At 46.1% G+C, this 16,899-nt stretch overlaps 1 protein-coding gene across 1 annotated transcript in view; it reads left to right on the forward strand.

The window, feature by feature from the left end:
* DDX46 (DEAD-box helicase 46) overlaps nt 1-16,899 on the forward strand; it is a 1,041,144-nt gene that overhangs the window by 738,294 nt on the left and 285,951 nt on the right. Inside the window, exon 16 of the mRNA XM_085617987.1 lies at nt 9,844-10,037. Within this exon, the coding sequence (XP_085474113.1) occupies nt 9,844-10,037 (194 nt within the window). The remainder of the gene's footprint in view (nt 1-9,843; nt 10,038-16,899) is intronic.

Raw genomic sequence — 16,899 nt, forward strand, 5'->3', positions numbered from 1 at the left:
ATAACCATGGGGTACAGCTCCACTCTGATACCATCGAAGATGACTTTCTAATGGACACCTTTGCATCCTCAGAAAGACATGTAAAGACTCTGCCAATGTTGAAGGGGGTCCTCAAACCAGCCAAGGACATTTTCAAAGAACCCACCAGGGCACGAGTGATAAACCCCAGAATTGATAAAAAATACAGATCAGCACCTGGGGATCCTACTTACATCAGAGGACAATTACCACTCGACTCCATCGTCGTAGCGAATGCACGCAAGAGGGCACACTCGCAAACGACAGGTGACGCTCCTCCCCCGGACAAAGAGTCCAAGGTGTTAGAAACCTCTGGCAAGAGAGTTGCCGCCCAAGCTGCCAACATATGGCGCATAGCCAACACTCAAGCGCTCCTTGCTCGCTATGATAGAGCGCACTATGACACACTGGAGCAAATATTCCAACATCTCCCTGACCAGTTCAAGGAAGGCGCAGAAATGCTCATCAGAGAAGGACAGCTACTAACGAACGCTTCCATCAAATGCGCACTAGATGCTGCAGACACGGCTGCCAGAGCCATAAACACAAGCGTCATGCTGCAACGACATGCCTGGCTACGGATCTCAGGATTCAAGCCTGAGGTACAAAACAATATACTGAACCAGCCCGTCAACCCCGACTATTTATTCGGGCCAGAGGTTGACACCACCCTCGAAAAGATAAAAAAGGACACGGACACTGCAAAGTCCATGGGCGCCCTACAAACTCAGTCCTTTCGGAGCGGCTCCTTTCGTCGCCCCGGAAACAAGGGAGCAGGTAGAGGACCGGGGTCACAACAAACATATAACAAAGGCAATACACAGACCACCTATGATAAAAACACCCGAGGTGGATATCGTGGCTCCAGCACAAAGGGCAGAGGACGCGGCTACGGCAACACCAGGTCCTCCCCCAAGAACAAGCAGTGACGCCCTCTCCCTTCCTCCCGACCACATAACACCTGTCGGGGGAAGGCTACAAAGGTTCCTGTCCACGTGGAATTCCATCACCACGGACAGGTGGGTCAAAGATATTGTAAAATACGGTTATTGTCTGGAGTTAACCTCCACTCCACCCACAATACCACCAAGACGCCGTCCTATGTCCTCAGAGCACTTAACGCTCTTACAGCAAGAAGTGCAAAGTATGCTTCTAAAAGGCGCTATAGAGGTCGTACCCATCCACGAGCAGGGTGCGGGAGTGTACTCCCTCTACTTCTTAATTCCAAAAAAGGACGGGTCGCTCAGACCTATATTGGACCTGAGACCCCTGAACCAGTACATTCTTTCAGAGCACTTTCACATGCTCACTCTACAGCAAGTCCTTCCGCTTCTCAAGCAGGGAGACTTCCTAGCCACACTGGACCTCAAGGATGCGTACTTTCACATACCCATCCACCCCTCACACAAAAAATACCTCAGGTTCACTGTTCAGGGGCAGCACTATCAGTTCAAAGTCCTTCCCTTCGGCGTGACAACAGCGCCCAGGGTTTTCACGAAGTGCCTAGCTACGGTGGCAGCACATCTACGGAGGCAGCATATACACGTCTACCCCTACCTAGACGACTGGCTCGTTCAAGCGAAGTCAGCCCAGCAATGTGCAAGCCACATGTCCCGCACCATTCACCTTCTTCACAGTCTGGGATTCTCACTAAATTATCCAAAGTCCCATCTCCAGCCCGCACACGTACAACAGTACCTAGGTGCGACTATAGACACTCTGGCGGCCACAGCTCAGCAAAATTTAGTGAGGATCAACAGCATACAACTGCTGATCTCCAAGTTCAAACCCAATCACTCACTTCCAGCGCGCGTGTTTATGCAGTTGATAGGCATGATGGCCTCCTGCATCTTCATAGTCCCGCACGCGAGATTACATATGCGCCCACTTCAGGAGTGCCTAGCACGTCAGTGGAATCAGGCTCAAGGACAGTTAAAGGACCTAGTGTTGGTGAGCGGTCGGGCATACAACTCTCTGCATTGGTGGAATCCACAAAACCTTTGCAAGGGCCGACCATTCCAAGAGCCTGTCCCACAGATAGTACTGACAGCGGACGCGTCTCTCCAGGGATGGGGAGCTCATGTACTCCACTATACAGTGCAAGGACTATGGACAACACAACAAAAGAAGTTGCACATCAACCTTCTGGAATTGATGGCAATCTTCCTAGCCATGAAGGCATTCAAAGTACATCTATGCAACAAGGTCGTGTTGATCCGGACGGACAACATGACCGCAATGTACTACATACAGAAACAGGGAGGAACACACTCTCCACAGTTGTCTCATCTGGCTCAGAGCATGTGGAAGTGGGCCATTCAAAGGAACATGTTCCTCATGGCGGAACACCTCCCTGGCAAGGACAACCAGATGGCGGATCTGCTCAGCAGACACAGCCACCAGATGCACGAGTGGGAGTTACACCCATCAGTACTCCAGCCGTACTTCCAGCAGTGGGGTCATCCGGAGATAGACCTGTTCGCGACAAGCGAAAACGCAAAATGCCAAAGCTTCGCCGCCAGATTCCCACATCCGCAGTCGCAGGGCAATGCGATATGGATGAACTGGTCCGGCAGATTTGCGTACGCTTTTCCCCCAGCGCCATTGATACCGCTAGTGGCCCGCAAACTCCGACAACACTCCCTGACACTCGTCCTAGTTGCTCCCACGTGGGCACGCCAGCCGTGGTACACCACCTTCCTCGAACTTTCCGTGGTGCCGCATCAAAGGCTGCGGATCAAACCCGCGCATTTGACGCAGAACCATGGAGAGGTTCAGCACCCAGATCCGCAACAGCTGAATCTGGCGATCTGGCTCCTGAAGTCCTAGAGTTTGGCTATCTCAACCTGCCGCCTAACTGTATGGACATCATCAAGGAGGCCAGGAGACCCACTACCAGAGCTTGCTATGCAGCCAAATGGAAAAGGTTCGTCATTTATTGCGGCAATAATGACATCAACCCGCTGGACGCATCCATCCAAAACATCATCTGTTATCTCTTACACCTATATCGATGCAATCTGGCGTACACCTCTATACGTGTCCATTTGACCGCAATCTCAGCCTATCTGCAAACCAGGCAGCACCTCTCTCTATTCAGAGTGCCTGCCATCAAAGCATTCTTGGAAGGACTCAAACGAGTCATTCCACCAAGCCACCCACCGGCTCCAATGTGGAACCTCAACTTGGTCCTCACACGCCTGATGGGTCCACCCTTTGAACCTCTACACTCATGCGAGATTCAATTCCTTACCTGGAAAGTGGCCTTCCTTGTAGCGATCACTTCCCTAAGAAGAGTTAGTGAACTCCAGGCACTAACCGTTCAAGAGCCATTTATACAGGTTCACACCAACAGGGTCGTACTACGTACCAACCCCAAATTCATGCCCAAAGTAATATCGCAGTTCCACATGAATCAGACTATTGAACTGCCAGTTTTTTTCCAAAACCCACAAACTGTTGCAGAAAGGGCACTACATACACTAGATGTACGGAGGGCCCTCATGTACTACATCGATAGGACTAAACCCTTCAGGAAGACAAAACAACTGTTCGTTGCCTTTGCCCCACACCACAAAGGTAACGCCATCTCCAAAGCAGGGATAGCCAGATGGATAGTTAAGTGTATTCAAATCTGTTATCAAAAAGCAAAACGCACATTAACTATTCCACCACGAGCCCACTCAACACGTAAGTTGGGGGCTTCCATGGCCTTCCTAGGAAATATTCCCCTGCATGATATATGCAGAGCAGCCACATGGTCCACTACACACACATTTACAAAACACTATTGCGTAGATGTGCAGTCAAAACAGCAGGCAGCTGTAGGACAGGCTGTTCTCAAAACACTTTTTCAGACCGCTGCAGCTGGCACGGGTAGCCGCCGCCAATAGAGGGCACTGCTATGTATTCTATGCACAGATATGAATTCAGCAGCCCACATGCCTCGAACTGAATATGCTACTTACCAGTATGCATCTGTTCTTGGCATGTAGGGCTGCTGACATTCATATCGCCCTCCCTCCTCCCCGGCGCCTGTAGCAGCTGCAGCTCTCAGAATTACTGTAAGCATGGTCATCACTTTCTGTATCTACTCCATCACTGCCACAATGGCGAAAAACAATCTGAGGATGGAGAGGATGCCCATGCGCACTGTAGTCCAGGGGAGGAGTCACCTATCCAAGGATACTTCGAAGACTCTTCCAGGACAACAACGTGCAAACATCCGGACCCAACACTAGGCGGCGATCTATGCACAGATATGTATGTCAGCAGCCCTACATGCCAAGAACAGATGCATACTGGTAAGTAGCATATTCAATATGCCCTCACCTGTGATATAGTGCACCCTGCCTTAGGGCTGTGAGGCCTGCTATAGATGTGACTTAACCATACATATAGGCAGTGCTGGCTGGCATGGCACCCAGTCTGGTGCCATGTCAACTTTGTTGTTTTTCCTCCCACAAGGGCATGCAGGCTGCAGGGGTAGTGGCATAGTCCTAGTGAGGGTAGTCCCAGGGGATCTTCTTCAGCTTCCAGGCCCTAGGTACCCAGGGTACCATTTACTAGGGACTTACATGGGGGCAAAAGTACCAATTGGGGATCTGGTTTAGGGAAGAAACCATTGAACAGTGGACCTGGTTGGCAATGACACAGTGCACTACAATTGAAACCACATCAAAACCGGGCAAAAAGTGTGGACTAACCGTGTCAAAAGAGGCACTTTCTCACATCACCTCAAAAGCTGGAGACTTGCAAACATTTGCACGGTTTTTAAAGATTTCAAAGTTAGATACCTATGGGGGTGCAGCAGGCATCCAGTAAGAATTGTAGTTTTTGACACAAGCTGAAAACTAATGTTTACTGTTATGCAACATTTTCCTAGCCCTCTGAATTCTCATTGGGGTGCATGGTGCTACAATGAACACATTGGAGCATTCATTCACAGTAGGAAAATTGACATCCTTTATCCATCAGTGAATTATGATGGCTGGGAACCACTGATAGTGCTTTACATCTTTCATTTCTTTCTACATCCACCCTCAAGGTAATAGGTAATTAGCAAAACACTTGGAAGAAATTCAAAAGTTGTTTCTTCTGGGATTTGAAGAACTAGTTCCACGTAATGAAAGTGGATGGACATGCCCAATTGCCATGCTTGCATGCACATTTAAGACCTTTACAACCTAACCAACTTTTTTTTTCTTGATGGACACATTTTATGTGGGATACAATCTAATATTCAGGCAGGCAGGCAGGGTTCTGTGAGAAAGTGCCATCTTTCTTGTATGGTATGCCCCCACTTTTTGCTGAATTGCTGATGTACTTTGACTGAGTGTGCCCTGGGCTCCTACCAATCAGGTGCCCAGGGCCTGTGTTCCTTCCCTAAAACTGCATTGAAGCCTAAACCCAATCGGCATCTTTGGCCACATGTCAGCCCCTGGTAAATGGTACCATAGGTACCCAGGTCACTATGAACAGAGAAGGCCCCCAGCACTTATTGTGCCACCCTTAGAGGCCCTGTACCCTGACACACACACACTGTCTTTGCAGGCTGAGTGTCTTGGTGCAGAACAAAACAGAGTTGACATGGCATACATCCCTGTGTGCCCTGCCCACAAACACACTGCCCTGGCATACCTCAGTCACCCCTCTAGCTGGGTGCATTATGCCAGTGGTGTGGGTACAGGTGCATGAGCCCTGTACCCCTACAGTACCCAGGTCCATTCCTGGGCACTGTAAGTGCAGTGCTGCCATTAAGAGTATATGGTGCTGGGAGGTCTTCATCACGAACTCCACAGCACCACGATGGCTACACTGAAGACTGAGAAGTTTGGTATCAAACTTCTCAGCACATTAAACCCACACTGATGCCAGTGTGGGATTTAATGTAAAATGCACGACAGAGGGCAGCTTATAGATGCCCCCTGAACCTAACCAACAACAACCTGACTGAGAGGCTGCCTAGGCTGCCACACAGCAGACCTGTTGCTGGACCCCTGGTTAGAGAGCCATCCGCTATTGTGGGTCTGCAACAATTCACATCCTCGGCGAGGTGCTAGGTCTCCTCCTCCAGGATGGGCAGGGGAAGCTTCAAAGGCATGCCGAACTTTGTGAGCTTCTCCAGGCCACTTGCTGTTCTCAGCAACTGGCCCCCACCGGTTCTGACCCCCACTCTGGCGGGAAGATCGGCGAGAAAACCCAATTGAGGAAAGGAGGTGTGCCAGCCTCTGCCAACCCCACCCCTCAGATGGGGTAGGCGAGGTGAAGCACAACTCGGGGCTCTCACCCTCTTGATGATGGGGAGCCCTACCCAATCAGGACTAGGCTCCTGCCCCCCCTCCCACTGGAGAGTGGCAGGCTAGGGGGTGTACCCACCCCAGGGAAGGGACCCATTGGTCCCTGACCTCTACCTCTACCTACCTGTAACTCCCCTAAATTTAGTATTTAGGGGCACCCTGAACCTTCCTTCCTCAGATCCCGAATCCGAAACAAGAAAGAAAGAAAAAGAAGAAAGAAGACCTGCCATGCAGCTGCTAACAAGAGGACGACACCAACTGACTTGGCCCCAGCCCTACAGGCCTGTCGACCCTCGAATCTGCTCCTGCTAAATCCCTGCGTCTCCAGTGGTCAGCAACCTCGAAAACCCCGGAGGACCTGACGGCCTTGCTCATTTCCAAGACTGGGACTCCCACGAGCAGTGGTCCTGCTCAAAAACAAGCAACAACCCCTGGTGCCAGCCAGGAACTGCGAATCCAGCACACTCTGCACCCACCGAGCCTGGCCTGTGCCTGAGTGAACAAAGACCACAAGGACGTCCCCTCGGCGACTATGACCTAGAATCCAGCACCCAAGGACCCTACTCGACGCTCCTGACGACGCCTGCATCCTTACAACCAGGGACCCCTCCAACCGCGACCAGCAGAGGGTAAGATTTCCCGACGTGAAAAGACACCCCAGCACCCGCGCCCTGCGGCCCCTTTTGCCCAGCTCCTAGGTGCCTACCTGACCTACAGCTTCCCAACTTACCTCTCGAAGTGGTGGTCGCACCTGAAGAATCTCTGTCCCCGAGCTTGCAGCCTTTGTTCATCTTGCAGCTTCTCCATTGAAATACATTGAGCGCCCGACGACTCAAAAGCACCCTGCACCCAGCCGCCCCTGGAAGTGCAACATCTAACCTATCTTACTTCCCCACTTGCCCTGTATGAGTGACCACATGCCCAGCTCCCACAGCCGCGTGGCCTGCCTGCTAGTAGCCACCAACCAAAGGCCCCCTGCCCGCCAGAGGCTAACATTGGGCCTAACTCTCTGCACACGGCTGCCCCTGTGCCGCTGAGGGTGTACTAACTGTACCTACCTGACCCTGGAAGACCACTGAGTCTATGCCCAGAACCTTAACTCTGCCAGTCGAGTACTTACCTGAAAGCCGATAACCTACATTTTCTCCGTAGGGTAACATTGACTGGTTTCACTTGGAAGTGTTGAGTTTTGAAACTTTAAAATATTCACTAAAAATCGCCCGATAAACGAAATTACTGACCTGTTATCAGGAGAGATCCCAGTGCTGGCTCTTGGTGCCCAGCACTGACTCTGGAAAGTAATTACAACTGTACTTACCGATCACTTGATTTTTGCCAGAAATTCTTCCAAGTATCGATTTTTTTGAAACCTAAAAATATTCCTTAAAAATCGCCTGTGTAACAAAAACTATTTATTTCAACTGTTTACAGGAAATGCACCAGGGCTGAAACCAGGATCCAACCCTGAGTAAAAAAAATCATACGTAAAGTAATTGAAATTGCATTTACTTAAAAATTCCCATTGAGCTCAATGTTATAATTGTTTGAATTGTGTTGCCTATTGCAACAGCTGTAACTATTGCATTTAAAAGTCTATTGCTTATTGAAAGTACTCAACTAGAGCATTTCATTCTGAGATGGTATTTTGTGACCTATTTGTGGTTCTAAAATAAAACTATATATTTTTATATACAAAACAATTGACCTAGAGTTCAGTTCTTGAGTGTGTGAGACCATTTGCCGACTGAGTGTGTACAACAAATGCTTTACACTGTCCTCTGATACTGCCTTACTGCTTCACCAAGCTACCACTTTGGAGAGTAAGGTTATATTTAACTTTAGCCTCTGCCAAACCTCTGGGGACTGTGGACGCTGTGCACACCGAACCTTACTTTGGTGCAGTATATACAGAGCCACTTTCTTACAGGTTCTGAATGACTTCTGTAAATCTCAGGTGTGCACTTCCATATATCAATCGAGGATGAGTATTGCTGCTGATATCCAAGATGTCCGGTTGAGACAGTTGTCTTCCCTTCGGCCTGAGTTATGTTCCCCGAGTAGTTACAAAGGTGCTCTCTTTAATAATGACGCATCTTTGTCTTCAGTGCTTGCATCTGTACTCTTAACTTATCATGGACGATTGGTTGTTAGGGCTAGGTCTCCCAGTGCTTGCCAAGAGAGTCTTAGTCTTGTTTGCAACACACTTTTCTCTAGTCAAGACGTCTCTTGTGATTTCATCTGAGAGATGTCAGGTTTTATGCGAAACAAATAAACCTTAATACTTTAAACTATCCAGAGCCTTGAATTCCATCTTTCCATCCTCATGTCAAGTGTGCACCACTTAGCATCTAAAAGCAGCTCACTCACTCATTAGTGACCTAACCAGCAACCTTGTGTATGCTCTGAGCCTCTCGAAAGCTAATCAAAATGCTCAAATTGCAGCTCATTTGCCCCCATTCTGCATGTGCTGGGCTCACGTGCGTAACATATCTTTTGCTGCATCCTGACATGCAGCCAAAATAGGTGACAAATTCAGTTGGGACCCTTCTTACAGAGTGACCCATGCACACATACAGTAACATGATTACTTAGCAATTGGTAAATGTGGCCTGCCTTAGTTGGTTGCTATGGATAGTGTATCGTTCTCACGGAACAGTTAATGAGATGACTTAAAAACAGAAGGGTCAGGGGAACCTAAAGATATGTTGGCATCATTGTTTTACATTAACGGGTTTAAGTTCCAGAAAGAGACATCTTTACTTTTTTCCCCACAATTGGCTGTTATATTTACATTTTGTGTAAGGGAAAATGTGAGCAAAAGTAGCAACTTTATTCACAAAATCAAATGTCTAATTTTGTGCGACGACTTGGATAACATTAGTTGTTCCTACTCATTTCACGAGCTCTGTGGTTGCATGCACACATTTTCTTAGGTGAGAAATTGGTCTACAATCACTCAATGCCCCTTTACACTAATCCAAGACTGGCTTGCACGTCTGTTGGCGCAATACTCCAATACAGACCACCAAACAAGGGAACCCGATGGTGTGCAATCATCCAAACACCACTAAACATTACAGCATCACACAACCTGGGCTGTCCACAAGCGCCTGGAACATTTTTAGGGAAAACTAACGTTATTTGTGAAATTATAGCATTACATTTTTACATCCCGGAAAAATAATAAGCTGATTTGAATAGTTGTTAGCTTGTATGCATGACGATAAAGCACTTACAGTAGAAACTCCTCCACTTAAAGTATTTGAAACTGTTGGAATTGATTTGTAAAACGTCTGTTTGTCCGATATTTTGCCTCACTGCACTGAGCTGCTAGTTAATTAATCTTGTTCCTTCAGAGGATGTGTTAATATGTAATACAGCAAAGTATTGCTAACTTGTCACAAACTGAATCCATAAATGCTAGAATTGTTCCCTTGTTTAGTTGCTACTCTATCTAGTGTCCCCACCTGAAAAACACAGGGAACCTGGTAAATGTTGCATTTAAATCTGGACTTCTTTTTTCCAGGCATTGATCAGTATGATCGCGACAGTATCATTAATGATTTCAAGAGTGGTGTTTGTAGGCTACTTGTGGCTACCTCTGTGGCAGCTCGAGGCCTTGATGTAAAACAGTTGATCCTGGTGATAAATTACAGTTGCCCCAACCATTACGAGGATTATGTGCACCGGGCTGGGAGAACTGGACGAGCTGGCAACAAAGTAAGTGGAACTTTTTCTCTCTGTCTGCTACTTAACAGTTTCCAAATGTAGCACTCATGCAGTGTAATCCAGCACTGATAAATTGAGGGAACATTTGCTAAAGTTTTATACTTGATATGAAGTGAAAGTGTTTGAAAAAATATTGGCTTATAAATAATGTTGATTAATAACTTTCAGTTAAAATGACTGTACCCGATGAAATACCACCAAAGGGAATGTTTGAGCTTTGGTAGAAATTGAAAACCACCATATTTTGCTGCACTTTTACTGTTTTTGCACCTTTTTTGTCAAGCAGTACAAGTGCAGCCGTAACCTCTAATCCCTTCCTGTGATGGATGCTCCCACTATACCCCACTCAGGCCATGGTAAGCCGCTTGATATGACTTTTTGACCGTCCGCAACATCCCTGTACCTACTTCCAGTCACATTTTAGAAGAATAACTCATCAGTGGCTTCCGCTCATTGTTCACTGTGTGTAGTTTCCAGCAGGTTTGTAGCTGTGCTCCGAGAAGTATCTCAGTCCAGGGCAAGCAGCAACTCCTCTGCATTGACGTGGAATGCATTCCTAGTACAGCACCAGAATCGCCAAATCACCTTTCATTCCTACTGCCTCTGGGTAAAAATAAAGTTTGTAACTCACAGTATCAAAACAAGGCTTGACATTATGCAGCATCACCTGCACAAACCGTTATGACCACATTTCATGGAAACATATTGTGCTGCTCTCATTGTTTCCTCCAAGATGGAATATGCAGTAGAACATTTTCAACACAGAACACCAAGGTAAAATGTGTTGTGCAAATCTCTCACATGTCCTGCAGGAACGTTGTCTCCACATGGGTTTCAGATAAACAACGGCCCACAAGTTTGGTATAATCTATGCGCTGGTTTTCAAATAAATACAAAATCCAATCTACATAGCCCAACAATGGAAATAAACTCCATTTATGGTGTGACCTACATAAGAAAATGATCGAAAGCATCCTGTGTGTCATAAATTTCTGTTACTACCTGGTCATACAGCAGCACAATTTGCTGTCACCAACGCCCCTAAAGCTAACAGTATGTATATATATTTGTGTGTGTGTGTGTGTGTATGTATATACAGATATATATATATGTGTGTGTGTGTATATATATATGTGTGTGTGTGTGTACAATTTTTGTTAGGCGTCTCCCTATGACCAGCTAGAGCAGGAATAGGCCCAGATCAGAAATGTGCTAATGCTTGTATTAATTCAGTTCTTTCTTTCTATCTTGAGACAAAGAACAGGACAGTATGACATTGGCGTATTTCCTGTCCTAAGTAGAAAATCTTTATTCAGATGAATGTTGCCCTTTATCTGAAAAAAAACTGCAGAAAGGTGTGTTAAGTGCCCACCATTAACCCTTTATCTGCTACAATCAAATCTTAAAGAGGTGCAAACATACCTCCATCCATGTACATCCATGCCCTGGGGTGAGACTGGACTGCTGTTAAAGGTTTGAGGACTAGCAATTAGGCAGAAAGTTGAGAGAAATATTGAAAAATAGTTTGACAGAGCAAACTTAAGGAAAGGGTACAAAGGACGGAGTTAGGAGCAGGATAGAGGGAGGAACAATTGACAATAGTATTGAACGAGTGATGGAAATCAATAAAAACAAAATTATTTAAAAGCACTGCAAAAACCATTCCCATGGTTTTGAATGGACTAATAGTGAGTAAACAGTGATAAAAACATTAGAAAACAGTAAAAAAAAAAAAATACCACTGGACTTTGAAATAAAGAGAAACTGAAAGCACGAAATCCTTATAATATAGTACATACATATCTGCTGTTGCACATATTTGTTTTCTAGTATAAGGAACCAGGTTTCGGCTCAGGCTGCATTGATCGAAGGAAAGCACTGAACAGCTGTACAGTGTAAACCTATAGAAGCCTTAGTACAGTGGAACTTGAAGTTGGTGTGGTGTCTTGTGAAATTGCGCAGCATTGTAATAATTCTTTGAAACAATTTTGATTTCATGTAATGGTTATTACTCTGGTGTCATTCTCCCTCCTTCCCATCTAATGCGAAATTACTGCTCCCTCCTACAGACTGGAAAACAATACTAAATAAGAATGCTGTTACTTAAAAGAATTTATGAACCTTCGTTGCTGCATGTGATCTCTACTTTTTACCAGTTGTAGTTTTCCTGTTTGGCATTACCAGTAAGCTGGTTGCTCCCCCTCCCTTTTGCAGTGCTTTCTACCATTGGTTCAGGATGTTGATCCTCCTGGCACAAACGCTTGTAAATACCCGTTACAAGGCAACCTCAATTTGTAAGTCTGTTTGTCCTGTGATGCTGAACAATCTTTTTCTCCGAACTGCCGTTAACATATCCTTGAAAAAAAGTTTGAAATACCCTATTTTTTTTTAGGTATCTCCTAAACAACTGTTTAGCAATCCATCATGAAAACCTAGCCCTCCTCTTCATTCTCTTTTGAATATAGATGTATCTGATCATTTGGCTTATCATCCTATCAGTGGATCTGAAGAGTTAATACCCTAGGGTTAAACTCAACCTCCTTAATGTTATATTTCAGTTGTGTTTCAAGTTTCTAAAGATGTGTAGTGTAGTTTAATCAAACACCTTGTTTTATGTTTGAGTTGGCTGTGCAGCTGTTGTGACCTTCTTTGTCACTAACAAACCTATACTCCGCATTCTATCATTTCTCCGACCAACACCCTCCTCTTCTTTCTACCACAATAACACAACCGCACGACACTTATAGTCCACTGCACCATACATATCAACTCTTGCAGCAGTTAAGTCTAAGACAAACACTCAACTCCACTCGACCCCCCTCTTACACACAACATACACTTTACTCACAAACACATCACCACCCCCTTTTCCTTACAACTCCCACTCACAAACAATACTGTACAAACAAATCCATCTCATAAAATAAATACATCAGCATCTCGTTTCACTACTCCTCAAAAATAAAACATAACACGCACACAAGCGCAAAAAAATCTCTTAAGCGCAACACCTCAATACTTTCCATCACAAACATACACCCACCTTTCAGACTACACAAATGAACAAATCCCAATGGCAAGCTTTCTCTCTTCCACCACACCTAACACATTAACAGCAACACAGCAAATCTTTTATTCACCTCTCGTCCATTGGACAATTTAGAACCTTACTACATGACCCACATGCTGCACCACCACCCCTAACTCGTATACCTTCTGTCCTAAACGGACGCAGACACACTAAGCGACATGCCACACCTCACAACTTCCCTTTTCCATGTCTAGTGCACAACAAGGTTACACTACAAAATCACAGCAAACCAACACCCTCTCAAACACTGTCTCCACCACCTACACACTCAGACCAATCAAAATGACTTCTTAGCCTGCTGGACGAGGAACACGATACAGAACAGCTGCACAATTGCTATCTTCATACACCTAAAACCATCACTAATAACACCCCTGCTACAAACCCACTAAATACTGCTCACTCGTCTACAAAACAAAGTAATATTATCTCCAAAGCACATTCTCTAAACTGTCTGCTAATAAATGACCAGTCGCTCTCTAAAAACAAACATCCCATCTACGACCTCCCATCCCATCTACGCAAAACCTGACCTACTATTCATAACTGAATCATTGGTGGGGAGATATGGCTTCAGTCTTTCAGGCTCTAGGCTGTCAAACTACCACCCAAAATTGTATAGGCAAAAAAGGAGGTGGCCTAGCTGTTGTGTTCAGACAGACGTTACTTATCACTAGAGCTGATCACGTCTCCATAAAAGATTGTGAGGCCCTTTTCACCAGATGCAATCATACACCGTCTTCCTCTTGTAACTTCCTGCTCCTTTACAGACCTCCCCCTAACAATGCAACATTCCCAGACACACTTCTAGACACGGTTTCAAACCTGATAACACTGCACTCCAACCTATGTGTTCTGGGTGACCTCAGCATTTGGTTTGACAAACCCAATATGCCCCATCCGAAAACAATAATTGCTGGCATAAATGCACTGAACCTGCATCAGATCGTACACACATCACTGGATGCATCCTAGATGTCATTTTTGCAAACACAGAACTAGTTACCTTTTAAATAATGACTCCAGTCACATGGTCAGACCACCATTTGCTTGCATTCAAACATAAAACACTAAGATACGCACCTAAAACCACCTTACGTGCATCCACGACCATGAAACAAACTCAATTTAGAACACTTAAAAGCACAACTTACATCCAGTACAGATCTAGATAAAATAAATTCTGTTAAACTATGAGTGGCTACAAGAAGCATTTGATATATTTATTCCACTAAAAACGACACAACAGATCAAAAGAAAACAAGCACAGAGATAAAGGAGATGACACAACAAATTAGAAAGCTGCAACATGCCTGGCTCAAATCAAACACCATTCAAGATAAACTTCGCCTACAGAGAATTAACAGATTGGACAAGTCAACTATCAAAAAAGCCAAGAAAAGGTAGTGCTCTGACATAATTCAAAAAGAGTAGACTCGCACTAAGTCTGTATGCTGAGCTCTTTTCTCTGACCCCTGGTCATACTAGCTGGTGTACCCATTATGTGGACACTGGTGACAGCCTACCTGTCAAAAACAACATTTACAGGCAGTCTGATAATGTCGGCGAAAGCATCCAAACTGAAGTCAGCGAGATGCTGGAATTGGGTGTCTTTGAACTCTGAGAGCCCCTGGGCCAGCCCAGTTGTCTTAGTCCCCAAACCTCACTCAAGGGTGGAAAGAAAGAAATGAGGTTTGATGTGGACTATATAGGGCCTCAATGCTGTGCCAAAAACTGATGCACACCAAATCCGTAGAGCAGATTAACTAATTGACAGATTAGGGTGAGCCATGTATCTCGGTACCCTTGATCTCGCATTGGGTACTGGCAGGTAGGTCTGATTCCGGGAGCAAAATTAAAATAGTCATTCTCCACCCCAAATGGGCACTTACAGTTTACTGTGATGCCCTTTGGACTAAGGAATGCCCCTGTCACCCTCCAATGGTTGGTGAACAAAGCCCTTGCTGGGCTGGAATCCTTTAGTGCAGCTTATCTTGATGATATTGCTGTCCACAGCTCTACCTGGATGGATCGCCTGATCCACCTTGGCAAGGTCATTGAGGCTCACTATCAAGGCAATTAAGTGCCAGATAGGGCAGGGAAAGGTTGTGTACTTGGGTCACCTGGAAGGTGAAGGCTAAGTTCAGCTACTCCAACCCAAGATTCAGACAAGTCTGGTCTGGGTAGCCCCCACAACCCAGACCCAAGTCAGGGCATTCCTTGGCTTGACTGGGTACTTTAGGAGCAGCCGAGGTCCGTGCAGGTAACGGCAGTGGGCGAGCCTTGGGGATTCCGAAGGACGATGCAGATGGAAAATTCAATAAATAAATAATTTTCCTTTGCATCTTCCGTCGGAAAACCCCCACCCGGCCCCATCGCCCCACTGCTGTTACCTGCATAGACTGCGGCTGTTTTCGAGGTTTGTGAAGGACTATGGGTCCATAGTGACCCCCCTTACAGAACATGCCTCCAAAAGACTCCCCTCACAGAACTTGCTTCCAAAAGGATGCCAAAGAAAGTAAAATGGACAGTGAGCTCTCAAAAGGCTTTTGACACTCCGAAGGATGCAATGTGCTCTGTCCCAATCCTAAAAGCTCCAGACTATACCAAACAGTACATTGTACAGACAGATATCTCTGAGGATAGGTGCAGTCCTAGCCCAAACAAATAAGGGACATGACCAACCTGTTTCTTTATAAGCTGAAGACTGCTCCCTAGAGAACAGCGTTGGAGTGCCAAAGAGAGGGAAGCCTTTGCTGTGGTCTGTTCTGTGAAGATGTTGGGCCCTTTACCAGTCCAGACAGACAACAGGCCTCTCAGGGGGGGTTACAACAGATTAAAGACGAGGATTCCAAACTGCAATGGGAATGGACCTCACAGTATAACACAGACCTGGGACTGGCCATGCAAATGCAGATGGCCTCTCCAGTTTCTTCCACTTGAAAGATGAAGGCTCTCAAGGGAAGGTTAGTTATATCTTCTTTTTTGGGGGTGGGCGGGTCATATGAAAAAGTGCATGGTTAGCCACCCACTTTGTCTGGTGTTTGTGGTTTGAATGTAGGGCACAGGGTCTCTGCCAACCAGGTCTTCTGTGCCAGTGCTCCTTCCCGTGGTCCTTCCCTTAAAACAAATCCCTAATTGGCACTTCTGCCATCTGTAAGTCCCTAGTAAACAGTACTCTGAGTACCTAGGGCCTGGGAGGTGAAGAGGGTCCCCTGGAACCCCCCCCTCACTGGGACCATGTCATTGCCTTTGCAGCTTGCATGCCCCTGTGAGGGACAAACAGAGTTGACATGGCACCCTTCCTGGGTGCCATGCCAACTAGCACTGCCGTAAGGCATAGATAGATCACCCATGTAGCAGGCCTCACAGCCCTAAGGCAGGGTGCACTGTACCACAGGTGAGGGTATATCTGGATGAGCAGCGGAAATGCCTCTGCAATATTGGGATCCATTTCCCAATATTTTAAGTGCCAGGGAAGCCATAGAGTACCTGGGCTGGAAACTCGACAACTCAAGTTCCACAGCACCATAATGGCTTCACTGAACATAGGAGTGTTTGGTACCAAACTGCTGCTTACAATAAATCCAAACTGATGTCAGAGTGGGATTTATTGTATCATGTACTCAGAGGGCACCTCAGAGGTGCCTCATGAAACACTCCCAACTCAGCTGTAGACACCCAGCCACCACCAGACATGTTTCTGGACACCTGAGTTGAGCACCTGCTCTCTGGTACCAGAAACAATGCACATCCTGGGCA

Source organism: Triturus cristatus, chromosome 7, assembly GCF_964204655.1.
Source record: "Triturus cristatus chromosome 7, aTriCri1.1, whole genome shotgun sequence".
Lineage (NCBI taxonomy): Eukaryota > Metazoa > Chordata > Amphibia > Caudata > Salamandridae > Triturus > Triturus cristatus.